At 32.0% G+C, this 21,332-nt stretch overlaps 1 protein-coding gene across 4 annotated transcripts in view; it reads right to left on the bottom strand.

The window, feature by feature from the left end:
• The window catches only part of LOC140447449 (uncharacterized), a 112,919-nt gene that overhangs the window by 76,892 nt on the left and 14,695 nt on the right, over positions 1-21,332 (bottom strand). For all 4 annotated transcript variants that reach the window (XM_072540100.1, XM_072540097.1, XM_072540098.1 and 1 more), the window contains exon 3: positions 5,648-5,774. In XM_072540100.1, coding sequence (XP_072396201.1) covers positions 5,648-5,774 — 127 coding nt within the window. The remainder of the gene's footprint in view (positions 1-5,647; positions 5,775-21,332) is intronic.

Raw genomic sequence — 21,332 nt, 5'->3', positions numbered from 1 at the left:
TAACGGAAAACGCTATACGAGAGGCGTATGTAAGATTAAAAGAATCAGCTACAAAAATAGGTTTAATAATAAACACTAACAAAATGAAGTATATGAAAATAAGCACGCAACCACAAATCCTACGACCACTTGTTATACAAAACCACGTCATCGAAGCAGTGAACGAATTTGTATACCTGGGAGCGTTCCTTAACACTGAAAATAATACTACCGCAGAATTTGCAAGGCCAACAGATGCTATTTTGGGCTCAATCTCATCCGTAAATCCACAATAATTATATCGAGAAATACAAAAATAAAACTCTACAAAACAATAATACGCCCAGTCCTAATATATGTTTCAGAGACCTGGACTCTAACAAAAACTAAAGAAAACATGTTAGAATGTTTCGAAAGAAAGGTACTAAGGCTAATCTATGGAGCAGTGAATGACAATGAAGTGTGGAGAAGACGATATAACTTCGAACTTTATCGAATATACCAGGAACCAGATATCGTAAAGCATATTAAGATAGGACGCCTGAGGTGGATAGGGCAGGTAATGCGGATGGAACAAAATGACCCAGATAGAAAAACGCTCATTGATAGACACATTGGTCTGAGAAAAAGGGAAAGACCCAGAACAAGGTTCCTTGATAAAATCGATGAAGATATGAGAAATATAGGAATACGTGCTTGGCGGAGGAAGGCAATGGATAGAGACCACTGGAGAGAAATTCTTGAGGACGCTAGGGCCCACACAAGGTTGTAAAGTCAGAATGATGATGACGATGTGAAATAAGCCGTGGAGTAAATATTTCATTGGTAGCTAATAAGTACGCTCGACGGGAACTTCAAACGATGACTTCTGTGTGATGTGACTATTCTAATTAGACTACGTGCTAAAAAGCGTTTAACCCCAATTTATAATCTCACAAATAATGCGCCAATTCATCACAAAGTCCATTGCCTTGTACCTTGTAATTTGCAGTATATTCGAACTAGGAAGTTTGCAATAATTTAGCAAGTTATCGAATTCTACCGGAAGGTGAATATCCTCGTAATTAAAGTATATTATAGATTCTATCACAATTATATACAGGGATATAAGGAAGTTATGATTAATGTGAGATCATTATGGGAAACAAATTATTTAGGTATTGCCTTACCACACGCGCATAGTGAGGTGGAGCACCATCTTGTTGCAGCCAAATATTGTCGTTTAGGATATTTTTATTGTCTGAAAGTTTTGAATAATAAAATTTCTACATTAAACTGTAATTGAAAATAGTTCCTTAGATTTGGAAATAACCGAGACAACTCAGGTATAATACTATTTTCTAATAAATCTAAATACATGTCGCTTATTATTTCAGCTTATACATTAAATTTTTCTGAATACTGAATGTGATATTCACGCATCCAACGAAGGTTGTTACGTGATCAGTAGCTACAATTTCGCTTATTTGAGAAACCCATCATGTCCAAAAATAAACATTTTGAGAAAAATTGAAAAATCTGTTTCGTTTAAAAACAATTTAAAAATTCATAAAAGTAAGTAATCCAATATAAAGTATGGGTATTTTCTGTAAAGTTTTTAGTCAAAACAAAAAAAAATCTTCTGATCTTGTGAGAGAAAAAGAATAAAATGGCGGTGGACATGTGGGGTTTCAAGAATAAACGCAAAACTTTTTTTAACAGTTTATTAGGTCAAAATAAGATGGAATACATTAAAAAATAATCCGCTCAATATTCATTAACATCGCCTTCGTCACCACCAACAGTTGGTCATCCAAATATTTGTCGACAAAAAATTTCAATGTTTTCATCTTTTCCTACGATAAACATCTTAAACTTTTTGATAGCCAACAACTTTTTTTGCATTTCTTGTGACTTTTGCATTAGAGTACGCAACTACATCGTGAAACGATGTGACAATAACTAACCTAAATTATTGCTTTATTAGGGCATCAACAAAATCGCGAGCAGCCGACCTCCTTTGTCCCCTTTGCTGTGCTACCTTGAGCCATCATTTTTTATAGTATTTGATCAATGTTTTCTCTTCATTAATTACGTCTACGGAAAAAAAATTTTTAGCCGATCATTTTAATTAAGTTTTTTTCTTCGCCTTAGAAAAATCCCTGTCACATGTAGAATGTTCCCGGGGAAATACTAGTTCATACTTTGAAATCGTTCGAGGTCTCTAATGGCTAAGCAATTCTCAGACCTGAATGGTTCTTATTCTCACCACCATATCCATCAGAAAAAATATGGAAACGTAATATCTGGTGAATTTCTCTGTTTATAAAAATCTTAATAAAGGACCAAACCTCATTTGGTCCTTTTTTCTCGTACCATCGCGCAATACATAAAACATGGTTTTCCCATTTTTAGATCGTAGATATTAAAAACATTTACAGTTAGTTGATTAAGGTAAAATGTGTCTTGAACTGGAATTAGAGGGAGGGCAAGATTTTGCACGTAGTCCACGCAAATTGCTTCTATCGTGTTTGGCAACTCTTGAATCGACTTCATCTTGCTATAAAATTTTTTGGCTCTTCTTAAGTGAACAGTTTTCTGCCACAACTACACGTTTAGCAATGTCATTTAAGGCCTTGGACTTAATTTTGTTGGAATGTTCTTACAGGTGCAGCAGGTGTCGACCTGTTGACAACCTAAACCGCTCCTTGAATATCTTGCGGTAAAAGCTGTACTTCACAGATGATCCTTTCACATGGATTTTTTGTAAGAAATAGTTCATGCATTTTCTTTAAGACCAATTTTTCAATAAGGTAGTGAAATTCACGGCTACCATAATGTGAATTTTTTACTGGAAATGAACGAATGAACCAAAACTTGCCAAGCGTCGAACACGGTCCGCAGTGGTCCCATGAATATTAACAAAAGTGGTTTTACAGACACTATACCTGCCTGAAATAGAGGAGACAGAGTATTTATTTGATTTGCTTTTTGATTTTGAATTATTTTTATCTAATCTAGGTCATTTCCTTGCAATTTCTGAACACTCGATTAAAGCTTGCATATATGAATCTTGTTAGACGTTAGAAGCCGTTTATTCGAGAAACACTACATGTCCAGGACTTGTGAGGTTTCTCAAATAAATATATATTTTAAATTAGCATTGAAAGTGTTATATCGATGGGACATGTGTAATTTTTCTTTAAACTAGGCATCTATACGAGAATATATTGTTAAGGTAGAAATGTCATATTTATGGACATGTGGGAGTTCTCAAATAAGCGATTCAATTATTGTGTCCTCTTTGTCTGGTAATTATCTATAGCAGTTCTACAGATACCTTCTCGATATCTTTTTATTGTGACACATTATTATAACACACAAAAACACCAAAAGAATATCTCTTTAATAGCAAAAAAATCCAGCTAATCACTTGTCCAGAAGGTGAGCCCTCCAATTGATAAATATTGATTATTGTTCATTTGCATACGATTTTACATGCTATTTATCGTTTTTGTTTGTAATGTGTCTACCCATATCAGTATACGAACGTGCTTCCAATACCGTTTCAAAGAATGCCTTGAGTCGATTTATGTAATATTATATCTTGATGGGCAATAAACTAAAGAGGTAATAACTTTTAGTAATCGAATTATTGTAGCCTGTAAAAATTTCATCTGTAGATGTTTTTATGGTTAAAAACATTTTTCACTTTTACTGTTTCTTCTGGGATTTTATTGATTTTTATAGAGTAACGCGTCAACAATTAGTCATTGTTTACAATTTATCTACAATAATCAATACCATTTGAATAATTATGTTATTTTGCACAATAAGTTGGCTAAAAGAGTTTTAAATATGATTCTGAAATTATACCAAAATGCACAATAAAACGCAGTTTAATATAGACCAAGGCGGATCTGTTTTGAGGTGGCATTCTGATTTTTGGTTTTGACTTGTGCAAGGAAGAGGAACAACAAAATAAACTTCCAAAATCAAAACATAATTAATGGATATATGAAATTTGTAAAAACCGAAACACGGAAAGTGAATTTGCTACTTTATTTCCTGATTTAATCGATCATCAAGACAATTTTATTAATACTTTAAAGTGAGTTACGAAAAATATCAAGAATTATTATCTATTGTAAAAAAGCGATCTCACAAAACAAAATACAACATTTAGAAACTCAATTTCGTCGAAACTACTATCCGCAATATTCCATTTCGAGATTAGAGCTGATACATTTGAATTCACAAAGATATTAAATTGACGATTGTTGTGGTGCATTCTGTTGCGGGCCGGTCCGGACAAGTGTGCGCTTACCTTTAGGTGTGCATGAGTGTATTTCTCTAAGTTTGTAATAGCGGCACCACACTTCGCTATGTGTTATTTGCTATGCGACTTAGTTGTATTCGCCCAAATATTTGTTATTCGTCAGCGAACAACAAATACGGTACTGGTGGCGGAGGGCCAAACATGCCAAATATTTGCTTCGTGCGTGTTTGGCAGAACCAAAATGAACGTGGACGTATTGAAAGTCACTGCAACTTATTTTTACTTAAATCCAGAAATTTCACAATCGCTTTTCATTTGTTCACTCCATTTGAGAGTAGGTACACCACAAATCATAAAATCAAAGCGTAATATGCACGATATTTGTATACACACAAATTTGTCGAATGTCAAGAATAACGAGAATTACAATAAAGTTACGTTAAGATAAACAGCGAGACAACCACCAGTGCGGGCGAAGTGTGGGCAGTCGACACATACATTCGGCGTGCATTCGGCTTATTCGTGTCCTTTGTGTCAAAAAATTGACAAGTGGACGGATGGGCGTATTTGCTATTCGGGTATTCGCTTATGCGTGCGAATAAAGCAAATAATTGACGAATGTACCCTCCACACTTCCGTGAAAATGGAAATATCCGGATTTCCGAAGTGGAAATTGAAACGTCAATAAACTTATTTTAAACTTCAAGTGTTGCTTATTTTCATTGAAATAGCAATTACCTTAAGATGCCAAAAGAGAATAGCTTAAAAAAATATATTTTCTTTTGCTTTGCATATCAAGCCTCCGTAGCTTACACCGTCTCTTCCTTGGAAGAAAGATACTATCATTAAGGCGGATGTTAATCATCATGGCCTACGAAAAGACGTTTCTATAGAATTTATAATAATCAAAATATCATAGTCAGACGGAGCCAGATCTGGCGTTCGTGTAATTTGACCTCCTACATCACGAATCATGGCCTACGAAAAGACGTCTCTACAGCATTTATAGATAACCAAAATGCTTTTGATCCTATAAAACATCCAGGATAACATAAAATAGAAGGATCTCCGGATCCATAAGGTCTACACGCTGGAAGATTATGGCAACTACAGGAGAACACAGAAACTGACCTTGATCTGTATTCATCTTCAATGGAAAATTTATCTATTTTTAAGCATGGAATCCAATTTTTCACTAATTTTGCAGTTTTTTCACTCATAAACGGTCTAGACTAACTAATTGAATAAATCAGCGTATACTATTATTGACGTTTAGTTATGTGCCTCTTTTCGTATTTTTATCAGTAAGTCTTAATCAGTAGTTATAGTTAGTTAAAACAGTGAAAAAGAAAATGTGAAGAAAGTGATATGTTAAATGTTAATATACAAAAAAGAAAAAAAGATACTTACGCAGTGTACCATTTCATTAAACTAAACAAAACTTTACAAGCTTCATCCTCGTCATATAAGGGTATTATTTTACGACGAACTTTTGAGTTCCATCTTCGTATCCTTTCTTCAGAAGATGTATAATCGTCTGAAAATAAATAAATAAAGTTAAACACCAATCAACAATTTAATTAAAAAACGTAAAAAAATTGGAAAAACTCAAGTTCTTGCACACTTTTAGCACTCTATTGCCATCTGTCAAATTTTGACAATTCAATCAACAAGTTCCTCCATTTTTAATTTAATTATGTAGCATGAGTATTCACTAGAACTGATGATAAACTTCTGCACAAATAACGAACTTAGAATAAACAACACATTGTTTTGACAACAAAGATCAACACAAATATTCATTTTTTAATAACACCCGTGGACAAAGATCTATGATAGATTATCTTAAACCAACAGAGATATACATCCATCGCAAATAATCGACGTAAGATGCCTCAACTCTGCAGATGTAGGGTAGCGACAATAGCCTAGTATTATGTAAAATAAGAATCATCCTGAAATACTTCCCAAGAGAGCGACGCCGACACAAACAAAAATCCAAGTCGAAGGACTAAATACGGAATCCACGGAATACTTATACAGAACAAGAATATCAGAGAAGATCGCTGGGAATGAAATATTAGAAAACGATAACATCGAGGAAAGCTGGGAAAATTCAAAAATAACATAATGGTTTAGAGACGAAGTGAAGACAAAATGTGAAGAAAAGAAGAAAGCCTTTTTACAATACAGAACACAGCAAACACAACAGGCATACAATTACTCTAAATGAATCAGAAATTAAACGAATATTTTAGTTAGACAAATAAAAAGGGAACACTGACAGAGCTTCTCAAAACAGATGGAACACGACTTCTACGGAAGACAAAAAGAAATATGAAACAAATTCAGAAGGAAACATGGGTAGACTACTTTCGATCCCTATTTGCTAAAGGTGACGATAATGAGCCACCAACACCAGAGTTGATGACAAACGAAGAAATAAATATTGAGGAGGAAGAGGTAAAGGAAGCATTAAGGAAATTAAATAAAGGAGAGACCAGAATACCGAACGAACTCCTAAAGTACGGAGGACCAGATCTCACCAACAACTATTAAAACTAATTCAACTATTAAAATAATAGAACAAAACAGAATTCTTCTAGAATGGAGAGCAAGCATCCTAATACCTCTCTTCGAAAAGGGAGACAAACCGGACCCGGAAAATTACAGAGGAATTAATTTATTAAACACGATACTAAAATTAACAAACAAAGTGATAACAAATAAACTGAATGAAATTATATCACTAGCAGAAGAACAACAAGGTTTTAGGTCCGGAAGATCATGCATTATAATGAGGCAAGTGCAAGAGAAATCATTAGAATACAACAAACCGGCATATCTATGTTTCGTGGACCTTACAAAGGCATTTGACCGGGTCAAATTAAAAGACATTATCCACTTACTGTATTCAAGAGATATACCTCTAGGAATAATCAAAACGATCGGAAAATATCTACCGAAACAACACAATAAAAGTAAAAGTAGAACTAACCGACCCTATTGAAGCTGGCAATGGGGTAAGACAGGGAGATTCCCTGAGTCCTCTATTGCTCAACCTGATTATGGATGAAATAATAAAAAAAATAAGAACTAAAAAGGATAACAAATCGGAGAAAAACAACTTAAAATAATCTGCTATGCAGACGACTCAACACTACTCTCTCAAAGTGACGACGATTTACAACGATTTACAACGTATGCTGCACCAGTTTAATATAACCACCAGAAAATTTAACATGTTAATTTCCCCAAAAAAGATAAATTGCATGGTTATAACAGCAAATTTACTAAGATGTAAATTGAAGCTGGAAGATCAGATCATAGAACAAGTGATGGAGTTTAAATTCTAGGCACATTATCCAGCTACGGAAAGCTCAAAATTGAAGTGGAAGATCAAGTGAATAGAGCAAACAGAGCCGCAGGCTGCCTGAATAAAACAATATGTAGAAATAAAAATATCAGGAAAGAAATGAAAGGCAGAATTTACAAAACAGTCATTAGACCAATAATGACATACGCGCCAGAAACACGACCTGACAGAGAGGACAAAAAGGATGTTAGAAACAGCAGAGATGAAAACACTTGGAAAAAATGATGGCAAGACACTATGGGACAGAGCTAGAAGTACAGATATACGACGTAGATGCAAGGGGGAGAACATCAAGAACTGGGTAAGAAATAGAAGAGAATAATGGAACTTTAAAATAAGCCGAATGACAACAAAGAGTAGTAAAGACGGCAAGACACGGTTCCCCAATAGGAAGACGATCAGTAGAAAGTCCAAGAAAACGATGGAACGACAGCTTACTGGAGGCACATTGAAAAACAGACAGTTTTTACATGTCTACATAAAAAGATGATAAAGAAGAAAACTATTCACTAACTGTTATGCCACCCATTCAGCAGCTCTGTACTCTGTATCAGTGAAGATACTTTTATGGCACTTGAAATTCAATCAGAGACATTATCACCTCAAATAATAGTTAATGCTTAGAAGATCGAGGCCAAGTAAGTCAATTGTCTAATTGATATTACAACCTACCGCCATTTACAATACTGTTACGCTAAAAATGACTCATATTTAATCCTATTGCTAATAGGTTGCCAGTCAAGAAGCGGCCGCAAATATTTTTAATTCAATTAATAGTAATTAATTTTCGAACTAAAATTTATTTTGTTCATTTATTTTTTAAATAAAATACGTTGCTCATGACCTATACGCATGTTTTTTATACCAAATTAAAGCTATTTTTTTCTTAATATGATGATATAAGGTTGTCAGAGAAAAAATGGCCGCAAATTAGGATTGTCAGCTGTTAAAAACGTGAGGTATCAAAGATAAAGTAAAATATAGCTAGCAAGTAACGCTACTGGTTTGAAGTGTCGGTTGTGTAAGTTTTTAAAACGTGCGTCGATAGATATATAATAATATTATAATATACATATTATCACTCATTAAACCAGTGTCGTTGCGCGCTAACTCTATTTTACTTTATCTTTGATATCTCACCTTTTTAACACGTTCCATGTGGATGTCCGATCCTGAGACTTATACTCTGAACTGAAACTTATTTATTAATAAAACTCCTATAAGTTAATTAATACATGTTTATTAGTAATTACTAATCATAATTATAGTGAAACACTGAAAATTTTTTGCATGACTCACATGTATGCCACCAGGTATAAGATAAAGATAGACGCAGCAGGAACGGATGGCGCTCATGTATGTCGCAGGGAGAAGATTTAAAATATGTTGTTATACTCGTATATAAACAAATAAAAATATTATAAGTAAAATACTTTTAGGTCCTGTGACAATTTCCAAAAAACTTTTTTTATTTTATTTTTTTATTTCGTGAGCAGTATTTACTAGGTTTGTCAGAAAAATCGCTCAGTTGAACTCATCTATCTCACTATCACTTTCGAGCAAGATGTGTACCTAATAGTCCTTCTTGACTAAAACTTTTCGATTTTTTGGAAGATATTTGAGATGATTTAAAAATTTTACGCCGCGACGGACCTGGTTCCAAATTTTCATTCTTTTTTTATAGTATATTCGAATAACTACAATTTACAACGAACTACGTGTCTTTCAACGCTTTTTAATGAGGATTTTAAAAATATTTACGACTTGTCGACTTGAAGATCATAAGTGGTTTCAACCTTTTCTAATCATAAGTGGACTCTCGTCTGGCATATTATTTAGGGTTTAAATCTGTAAAATAATTATATACAAAATCTTAAAATATACTTCAACACGACCATTATTTTATGTGTTTCTATGACATTTTGGTTGTTTATATTTTCGCGAACCAATGTGAACCGAAGTGAAGAATACCTTATCCAACAACCTGATAGTAAATTTACATCATTTGGTGCACTACCGATAAAAAACACATCTTAAAAATAGCTTTAATTTGATATAAAAACATACATATACGTCTTGAGCAGAGTTTTTACTAAAAAATAAAAATTGTAAACGAAACAAAATTTTTGTTAAAAAATGAATTACTATTAATTGAATTAAAAATATTTGCTTCTACTTGATGACTGGCAACCTACTGTTAATGTATTCTCCTAATTTTAAATGTATGTACAAATGTGAGTATGATTAACTACGTTATGAACGTATTGATCCTACAGGGGGATCTTGTACTAGAACAATACACAATATATATCAACGAACTGCGTTTATAAAATACTCTGTGAATGCAACAATTTCTATGTGGGAGAAACCGCAAGACCACTAAGTTTCAGGATAAAAGAACATGAAACATACATCCAGAACAGAGACTTCAACAAATCATAGATATGCAAACATCCCTAGGAGAATGAACATAGGTATATACAATGAAATGATGCACCAATAATCATGAAAGGAAAAATCAAAGAAGCAGCTGTCATCCTACTTAATGAAGAAAACTGTGTAGCAAACCCATCAGAAGAAAGTAGCAGGCTCTAGTGGAAAATACTAAGAGAACAAGTCAGCAACAGAATATCAAATCGTCTACAGTTATACATAATATAGAGTTGAGTCCATGGTTCTTTATCCGTGCGTCATGAATATGCCTGGCGAGATAAAACACATACTTTTTATCTAACATCATTGTCCTTCACGCATGAAACTAGACACATCTAGACTGAGCACATCGAAAAGAGATAGTTACACAAAAGACGCTTGGGGACTTTTTCAGATTTTAAGTACAATTTGTGAAGTTTCTGGTTTGTTTACTTGTAGCTGACAGTTTGTTGGATTTTTTTGGTGTTTTTTGTCCTGTTTTTGCATTTAGAAGTTATTTATATTACACAAACAGTTTGTTGTTTTCACAACTAATTTCATATTGGAGTATGAAATTTTATTGTAAGTGTAATACAAAGTTAATCTCATTCGCACAGTTAAGGAATGGTTTTGTTTCCAAGGTTGGTGTTAAGTTTCCATAAAAGTGAAAGAAATGACGTAAAGAAAATATTTTTTTAGATTATGCCTGGAAAAACTCTTACCTCACAAACACAAGAACTCGTTTTAAATTGAATCGAGTACTTTGAATTAGAAAAAAGGAATGGAGGACCGTTGGAACCGTTGTCATCTGTTCAAGAGGTACAAAAAGTACAATTTTCAAACGTGCACTATTAACAATCTTCAATGATGACAATATATTATTAATATTATTTATTTGCCAACTTTATTATATAACAAAATATTTATAATTAGGAACTTTTTTATTTTTGTTGTTTTTTTTCTCAAATTCAATTAAAAATATTAATAATATTTCAACTTTGTTTTAGAGGGTAGCAGTTGCACTTAAATTGGCGAGAAAAACAGTACACAATATACTAAAAAGAAAAGAAAAAAATCCTGTTTTATCCTCTCCGTGAAAAAAGCAGACCTCTTTTAAAAACGAAAACTACTGATTTAACTGAGGGCAATAAAATGACAAGTCGAAATACAATACACAATATGTACCAGGATAGTAAGTAAACTAACTTTCTGTTGAGAATTACGAGTAGGACATGTAACAGTAATATCAAAGAATATAGACGCTATAGAAGAATTTTTCACTGTTATTTTTGAGCATAGCAAAAGATGGGTCATAGATAAAGAAAAGTGGGTCGAGTGGAACGCACGTGTTGCACGTGGTACCACTAAGGAGCGGTTTGCTTCTAAAATATGAAAGAGTGGGGCAATAAATGCAACTTTAGATATTTTTATATGTAGATGCCGCGTGGTCGTAGAATAGGATTAAATTTTTGCGTTTTATAAAATTGTTTAAAGAAAATAATATTATTTTAACTTTTAATAAATTAATCTTTTAGAAAAATTATTATAATTCAAATTTTTAATTGAAATATGTACAAATCTTAAGTATAAATCAGTTTAAGACTATATTGTAATAATTTCACCAATATTCATTCATTGTGAAAATTATGTTTTAGATACTATTAGTTGTTATTTTAAAACAAGATTAAATAGTACCCATACAGCGTAAAAACTTTCACATATAGGTAGGTACTATTCATTAAAATGTACTGTTAAAGTTTATTTTGTTATTTCAAAAATAAATCAGGAATGCTTTTTGTTGTTATTGAAAAATTATGGATGAAATGGAAGTTTTGGCGAAATGGAAAATTTCATAATTTAGTAAAAAGTTTCATTGAATACTTTTTTTTTAATTGAAATTTTTTATTGTTTCGTTAATTTCTGGGCAGAAAAACAGTATAATAAAAAGTTATGTGACGGTTTTTCGTTGTGTTGGAACAAACCAATTTTTAATTCAAAGTTATACAATTAAAAAAATAAATACTTTGAATATTGTAAATATCATACATTTTTAAGTTTTAAAATTAAAAATTTAACAATTTAATATATTGAAAATAAAGATTTTAAATAAATTAAAAATAAATAAATAAATTAAAATAAAGCGTCTATCTTCTTTGGTAATATATTAAAATAAATAACTTTTTAGAGAAACATGTAACCCGTGAAGCGTTGATCAATGAGCTGCTAAAGCTAAAGAAATTGTTTCTGCAAGTCCAAGTAAAACATATTTGAGTAGAATGTTAAAAGATTTCGGCTTGAAATTTAAAAAAGATGACCATTGAAAAAATAATAATATGTTGTCGAGAATCACTAGAAATTTTAAATATTAAGTACTTAAGCACATAAATAACACAATTAACATTAACATTACCATTACCATTACCATTAACAAAACTTACTGTAAGAATTATGATCAAAAAATTCATCCTAAGAAATCAGACACAATATAAATATGGTTCTAAATTAATCTAATAGAAAATTAAATATTTTACTCTTCACTTAAATTATTATTGAATTTTCATACTTAGGTATACGCAAGTAGCAATTTTAGATATGAATAGGTTTTTTGTCATATAGACCAAATACATATGTTAAGAGGTATACATGAAAAATGCGTTGAAATACCATTTTACAACTTGTATACAGGGTGGTCCTTAAGTAATTGTACAAAAAGAAACAGTAGATTCTACACTTTAAAATATTACGATTTAAGCTAAATTGCTTTAATAAAATGTTGATATTAAGAAAGATACAGGGTGTTAAAGTGCAAATTAAAAATTTTATTTTTGGCTATAACTTTCATGTTTGTAAACATTTATGCATAAAAATTTACAACTGGGTACTTTTAAATATGAGAAATTATAATTTGATGCACACTTTGATGTAGCGGATAGGGGGCGCCACATATGTGGCATAAATTTGCACTTAACTTTTTTGCTCTTTGAGTGAACTGTATTTGTGATACAAAATATTAAAGATACATTATTTCAACAAAAAAAGGTATACCTGTTAATAACTTTTAAACTCAATAGTTTTCGAGATAATCGCATTTTACAAATCAGCTGCATATTTCTGAGTTAAGGCAATTACCCCAGGCAACGAAGGCAAAATAGACAAAAACATTAATAAATCTAAATTTTGGTATAAAATACCAATAACTAAAGTTAATAGTTAACGAAATATTAAATAAAATAAATATATCAGCAGGATAATTAATAATAGGATATGACAAAAAACAGAATAATAGGATTTTACATCAAACATTTTATATTTTATGTTAAATTAAAGTCGTAATCAAAACATTTTGTTTACAAACCAAATTAAGAAATAGTTAAACTAAATTACTAAACTTTTTGTTAAAGTAAGTGTTCGATATGTCTACCATTTTCATTAATTCATTTGTCAATATATTCCATAAAAATCATCTCATATTAAATAGCATCATTGGTTCTAAAGAAACTGTTGCAGTATTTATTTCTTCCCATATTTGGTTGCAAATGTTTATGGCATTCTTATAGACACGTTGTTTTAATACGCCCCATACACCAAAATCAAGCGGATTAAATTCTGGGCTACGTGGTGGCTATAATGTATAATGGACGAATCTATATCCAAATCTTATAGTATATTATGTCGCAAAGGTTAAATAATGTATTAAACTGTGATGTATCTCATTCATTGGTTACTTATATACACTCATATAAGCTTACGAGTAACTATAATTACATATCGAACAAATGGACTATTATGATAATGATGATAATATTATGAACTAACGAACTAATATTATGCTGAACTAAATTGCCTGTTTGTTTACTATATTTATAAAAATATCGGTTATTAGGCCAACAATGATGTTTTTGTAAAATGCTGAGTCTTTAAGGTAAGATTTGTAGCAAAAGTATTATGAAACAAGACACGTGTGTTATTTCATACCTGTGATTTAGTTTCCATTTGTCATAATAAAAATGGGTAAACAACAATTTACGTAATGAATAATAAGTATTATTTTGGGTTTTTTTATAAATTAAATAATTATGTCAATATCTCACCACATTGCCAAGGAATATGACTGCCACGTCCAATCCAACGTTCAGAAAAGGTATATTTAACTATGTTCTCAACGCCTTCTCTCTAGAATGTGGTGGTGTACCATCTTACATAAACCATATATTTTGATTTTTCAGCATTTTACAATAGGGAAAAAGTAATACAACGCCAGTAGGTATAGAAATTTAAGAAGCGATAGAAAAGGGAAATTGTAAACATGATGACGGCCAGCGTCTGAATACGGACACGGCACCTAAAGAAGAAGATGAAGAATATTTTCTCCAATAAGACATTTAGCAGCCATAACAAAAATTTTGTAATGTTACATTATCATCTTTGAGTTGTTTTAATAAGAATAAACTATGAATTATGCTTATCTACAGGTATTGAGTGCTTTACCGCACAAATATCACAACTAAGAATTATGAGGCAGCTGACTTATAAAATGCGATTATCTCGAAAACGGTTAAATTTTGAGGTTCCTAACAAGTATACCTTTTCTTTGTAAAAATAATGTATGTTTAATATTTTTTAACACAAATAGAGGTAACTTTAAGAGCAAAAAAGTTAAGCGCAAATCTATGCCACACCTGTGGCATATGTGGCGCCATCTATCAGTAACATTAATTTATGTATAAAATTATAATTTATCCTACTTAAAAGCGTCCAATTATAAATTTTTGTCCAAAAATATTTACAAACGTAAAAGTTATAGCGAAAAATAGAATTTTAAATTTCCACTTTAACACCCTGTATCTTTCTTAATATCAACATTTTATTAAAGCAAGTTGGCTTAAATCGTAATATTTTAAAGTGCAGAATCTATGGTTTCTGTTTGTACAATTACTTTAGGACCACCCTGTATAGATTTCAAATATGTGTTTGATGGAGTAGATCGACAAAAGATGTTAAAGCAACTATCTATGTTAGGGATACCCAATAAGTTAGTTAAACTTATACGAATGACTTTGGAGAGTTCCAAAACTATGGTGAGAATAGATGGAGATATGACAGAGGCATTTATATTGAAAATGAAGTTAGGCAAGGTGATGCCTTATCAACAATACTTTTTAATCTAACTTTGGAAACTGTTGTTAGAAAATTGGATGTAAATGAATGTATGTAGACAATATATAAAAAAAGTTTTGTAATTTAGGTGATTTATATTTGTTATGTATTTTATCTTAGATTATATGATAATCGTAATAGTATCTGGCTTGGTGACTTAGAAAGAATGCCAGATAATCGAGCTGTAAAAGTAATCCAGACATGGAAGCCCCAAGGAAATAGAACAACAGGAAGGCACCATAAAATATGGACAGACGACGTAGAGCGGGATCTTAAAAACATGAACATCCGGAAGTGGCGAAGGAAAGTATCCGACAGGGCAGAATGGAAGAACATTGTTAAGCAGGCCAAGACTCACAAAGGGTTGTAGCGCCATTAGACGAAGAAGAAAAGTTTCTTTGTCAAAGTTTTGGTAACTACATAAAGGCTTTCTTTGTATTAAAATAAGTATGTATTTTAAAAGTGATTACAAACATACAGTAAAACCTCGATATAACGGACCTCTATTTAACGGACTTCGGATATAACGGACAAAAAATCCGGTCAAATGTAAAAAAAATAAAAACATACTGTTAATATTACATGCTTAACCCGTCCCACACCACTGTATTTTACAAAGAATTTCAATAAAATTTAGCATAAGGTCTCCACATACCAAGAAGGAAGTCTCTGCATGTTTGCAGTAAGGTAAAGCCGTACACTCCAGACCGACATACACCAGTAATTTTGCTTTCAGTTTAGAAGTACGGTTAAAGTGACATGACGTCAAAAAACGATCTTTTATTAATGGCAGTAGCGTGTGTGGAAGAAAAAAAATTGTTTAATTTACTAATGTTTGTATTTTGAGAACGATTTCCGAAGTTAAAATTGAAACGTCAATAAACCTACTTTAACCTTTAATTGTGGCTGATTCCCATTTAAATAGTAATTAATATATATATATATATATATATATATATATATATATATATATATATATATATATATATATATATATATATATATATATATATATATATATATATATATATCTGAATACAGTGTCCATACATATTTAAAAAAAAAAAGTGTTTTGATTTATTATTTTAAATATATTTTTATATAACGGACTTTCGGCTTTAACGGACACCCCGTCCCCCCAAGTAGTCCGTTATATCGAGGTTTTACTGTACTTTGATTTATGTTGTAAGTGTAGATAGTTTTCTTTTCTTCTGATCTTTATTATTTTCTAATGTATTTTTTTGTTTTGCTTGTTTAAGTGCCTGATTGATATTTTTTGTGTAATTATTTAAAAGAATATTACTCATTATTTTTAAAGCCACAGAATAAACTCCAAGCGATTTTTCTCCACATACACATACTTCATCAAAATATACACAAAAACCATGTTGTAAACTCTGCAAGGTAAAAATGTTAATATATTTTGGTGACAATTTTGTTGTAAGAATAGTGCTTCCAGTTGTGCAGAGTTAATTATAAACTCAAAAATGGCACACAAGTGGAAATAAATAAATTTTATTGCATCTGTAGCCAAACATAAACCTCCTTTCTGAAAGTATTCAAAATACTCTTCATAATTTGTGTTTCCTTTAGTCTCAAATGCCCAAGTCTTTACACTGCTCACAAAAATGTGTACTTTTCTTAATTTGATGAGCAACATAACCACATGTATATATGATTGTGTTGGGTCATCTAATTTGTAACTCAAGATAATTTGATTCGAGTACTTCTAATAATTTGTCTGGAACATTTATAAACCACTTCATCTGAGGTGTAGCTCGATAGTAATTTTATTAAATTATTACCATCAGCTAGACAATTTTTTTAAATATAAGTAAAGGTGGAAGGAATAAGGAAGTAAAGGTGGCTGTGAATATGCTTAAAAATCGCGGGATTTAAACTTTCACAAAAACAAACGATCTAAAACATTTTAAACTTTTTTTTTTTCAATTATCCTAGTATGTTTTTCAAAAGAACAAAACTTCTGCAATAAACTATACCCAAAACCGTCTTTATTTACCGTGACGTGTGATCGTTTGTAATGTAAAACATTAAATTCTGCGTTTTTATTCATATTTCAAATGTCTCATATTTGTTACCACAACTCAAAATTAAAATTTCATGTCATAAGTTTTAAAGATTGATCTCTAAAAATGGAAATTTTACTACAACTGGTCAATGAAAGTGATCAATTTTATTGGTCTCACGAGAAAGATTTATTCTCGGCAAAATACAAAAACTGCATATGAAAGCTGCACTCTTTGCCTTTAAAACGCATCTTGATATTTGTCGATATGACATTTGGATTCAAAAGATATCGATTTTTTCCGTCAAGCTGATACAAATTTTATTGAACATTGATTTCGCGCGCATAACTGACATGAAAAATAGACGGTCACTACAAGCGTTGTTTTTAAGAAAATGGTTCATTCTACACAAAAAATGCTTATAAACATTTTTGTTTAAAATTATCTCAGCTACATTTTTTATTTGAAACATTTTTTTCGACAGTGTACAAATTCTCGGTAAATGGATTTTTTTGCGTTTTTACCACCCTGCGAGGGGGGTTTTAGAGGGAAGCTCGGGGGTAAAAGTGGTAAAGTTTTTTGCGTCTTTTTTGGGATCCTAAAATTAATATTCTCCGCAAAATTCAGCCTGTTCGTATGATTTTTAGGGGTCAACTATCTGACAACTGGACTAATTATAAATAATAACTAACACTCCGATTTTTTGAAAGTATCTTTTTTGAAAACGATTTCTGGAGTGGAAATCGAAACGTCAAATTTCTTAGGTAAAATGTAATTGTCATGACATTTAATTTGAGGCTTAATCCCATATAAACAGAATATTTAATGATATTTCCAACTGTCTTACCCATTTCGAGTAAATTTATACCCGGCTCATATAAAAAAAGTGTTCCATTCCTAATGTCACAAAAGACAACCACCACAAAATTTTACTTTTAGAAACACAGATGATTATTAGGGCACCATTAGAACACTACTATTACTATTGTACTTTACGATTATATCAACAGATTTTGTGTACATAAACACTGTTTATAACTCTATTCAACGATTTTCAACACTGAACTGAACTAAGTAACTGGAGACTGAGAACGTGACAACTTGAGAGGGTAATCTCGTAAGTCACTCGCACTCTCAGTCGTATTATAGACCGTAGTATTTAGTTGATGTTGATTCAGCACGTCTCAACAAATCTGACTTTGGCCAGGACTGTATTCAGCAACTGTGTAAATGTTATGGAAATAAAATTAAGTTTTATTCAAATTTTGATTAAAAAATAAAGTTTGTATTTTTACTTATGCAAATTTACCTTTTTTTTTATTAATATGTATCAAATATATTAACGAAAATTGATTTATGGTTGGATTTTGAACTGAAATTAATGTAAATGTTTTGTTTTTAACATGTTTATAGATTTGTACGTAAATATATGTCTAAACAAATTATATGGTATGGAAATATTTCTGCGAACATCGAAACTTGGCAATCATGTTTCCACCCTTAACTAAGGGATGCGCAAAAGTAGCATTTCTTTAAAAATTGTCGTTGCGAAAAGGTGAAAGGGATTAAAAAAATGGCGTGTGTTGGTTGTAGCGTGGGAATCTTCGAAAGTGGTTTTGTGGCGAAAAATGAAGGCAGACTGATGGATTTTTACTTCAAACACGGTGTTTTGAAGGAGGTGATAGTGTGCCGGTGCGGAAATACCCTAAAAATGGACAGTAAAATGACTTTTAGATGCAATAAAAAAGTCATAATGAAGAAAAAAGCTCCTAAAAAGTGTGGATTTTGTATCTCGGCAAGAAAAGGTACGTTTTTTGAACATGCTAGATTGCCGTTGGACAAAATTTTTCTTCTGGTGTCGGCTTTATTGCATCTTAAGCCTCCTCGGCAATCTCTTGTGGAGAGTGAGTTAGGGATATCTTCTTCTACAATGGTAAATTGGTACAGTTATTGTAGAGAAGTGTTTATTAGTTTCGCTAAAAACAACTCTACAAAGCTGGGCGGGGAAAATACCGTTGTAGAAATCGACGAAGCAAAATTTGGAAGGAGGAAGTACAATAGAGGACGTCTGTATACTGGCCAATGGATATTTGGAGGATACGAGCGAAACACTGGGAACTTTTTCGTTATTCCTGTTGATAGGAGGGATGCCGATACTTTGCTCGGAATAATTCGCGAATGGATTCTTCCTGGGACAACCATTTATAGCGATTGTTGGAAATCATATAATTGTTTGGCCCATGAAGGATTTAAACATCAAACTGTGAATCATTCCAAGCATTTTGTCGACCCTGATACTGGCACACACACCAATAACATTGAGAGGTTGTGGCGGGAAGTTCGCAGTAGTATTCCCAAATATGGCGTCAGGCAGGAACATTTTATTGGCTACATCGCCGAATTTTACTTCAAGAGGAGATATCCTGACCGCATGGAGAGGCTGCACCATTTTTTTAAAGCTGCGGCAGAATTGTATCCACCGGCATACTAAGGTAGGTTAATATACATATATATTTAACTTCTTTTGATTTAACAATATATATCTTTGTTTGTTCCGTAAAAATAAATTTTAAATATGGCAACAATGTGCAGGTCTACAAAAACTCAACTAGTGCGCATAACGGTAATTTTGATGTGCAACTTAAATGAATTTGGACTATTTAACAATATTAATATGCATTTTTGCCTGATTTAACATCAAAATCCTGTTGATAATTACAATTGTTTTATTACATGTCATATTATTATGATAATTTACTATTTTATTAGTTGTTTGTACTGTCCATTTTTAAAGATCTACCGCCTTTTATTCCACTTTTAATTTTTTTTTATCTTAATTCATACTTTTATTAACTTTCTGCATTGCAATTATTGAAATTTGGCCTTTTTTCGCATTTTTAGGCTAAGTCCAAAAAAAAACCGCGATTTTTGACAAATCCGTTTAATGTAAATATTTACCTGATTTTGAGTTCTGGCAGCAAATATGAGACAGTTGAATTATGGCTAAAAAACGCAGATTTTAAAATTTCGCATTACAAAAAATTGCACATCACGGGAAATACCTCCACGAAGACGGTATTGGGTAGAATTTGTAGCTGAAGTTGCGTAGATTCGAAAAACGAGTCATCGAAAAAAAGCAGTTTTAGATGGTTTGTAATGTGAAAATTTTAATTCAGCACTTTTCGGTCATATTTTGACAACAAATGCCTCACATTTTATAGATACATACATCTTCAGTAAGACAACCAATAGTCAGAAATTTGCCTTCCATCGATATACCTATTTTGCTTTTTGTTTTCCTGTTTTGTGAGACATGCCATTACATTTTATTTACACACAACCAAACTTATATGGAATCACCATGTATTTCAAACTAATATTTATTTCTTTTGAAAAAGCTTGTTATTGTTGGGAAGAATAAAGGTTTTTATTGAAAATAAAATAAAAACAATAAAACAATCAGATAACACTGCCCGGCACACAATAAAGATTATTTGTTTTAGTTGTAAATTGAACGAAAATAAACTAACTTTCGCTTTTAAATAGAAAAATATGCCTTAAGTGGGGTTAACGGTTGTGCAAAGGGGAAGGATTATTGGTCTTGTGGAGCAATGAATGTCTCAGAGGGACATAGCTACAGTGGTAGGCGTAACACAAGGCGTTGTGTCAAAAACGTATGCTAGGTATCAGAAGTCAGGAACGCTTAAGAATATACCAAGATTAAGTCGCCAAAAAGTTACAACGGCTTGCCACGATCGTTTTATTGTCCAAGTAGCTAGAAGAGACCCAACAATTTCTCACCCGCAACTCCAAAAGCAGCTTTTGTATGGTACAGGTGTAAGTGTTTCAGTTGAAACAATAAAAAGACTACATATCCAAGGACTATACAGCAGTAGACAGTTACCAATTCCCGAGTTAACCAGGCAGCACAAGACTGATCGCCTAAATGAGTGTCTTCAATACAAAAACTGGAACATTGGAAATTTACAAAGTGTGCTATTTTCAGACGAAACCGGGATTTGAGTAAAATCATATGACCGATGAATTCATGTACTTAGAGGACGAGGAAGACAAGCAAAAACGGAAACGGCCAGATCTGTTCATAGACCTAAAGGAGGAAGTG

This window comes from Diabrotica undecimpunctata, chromosome 8 (assembly GCF_040954645.1).
Source record: "Diabrotica undecimpunctata isolate CICGRU chromosome 8, icDiaUnde3, whole genome shotgun sequence".
Lineage (NCBI taxonomy): Eukaryota > Metazoa > Arthropoda > Insecta > Coleoptera > Chrysomelidae > Diabrotica > Diabrotica undecimpunctata.
This window is presented reverse-complemented; position numbering and strand designations above follow the sequence as displayed.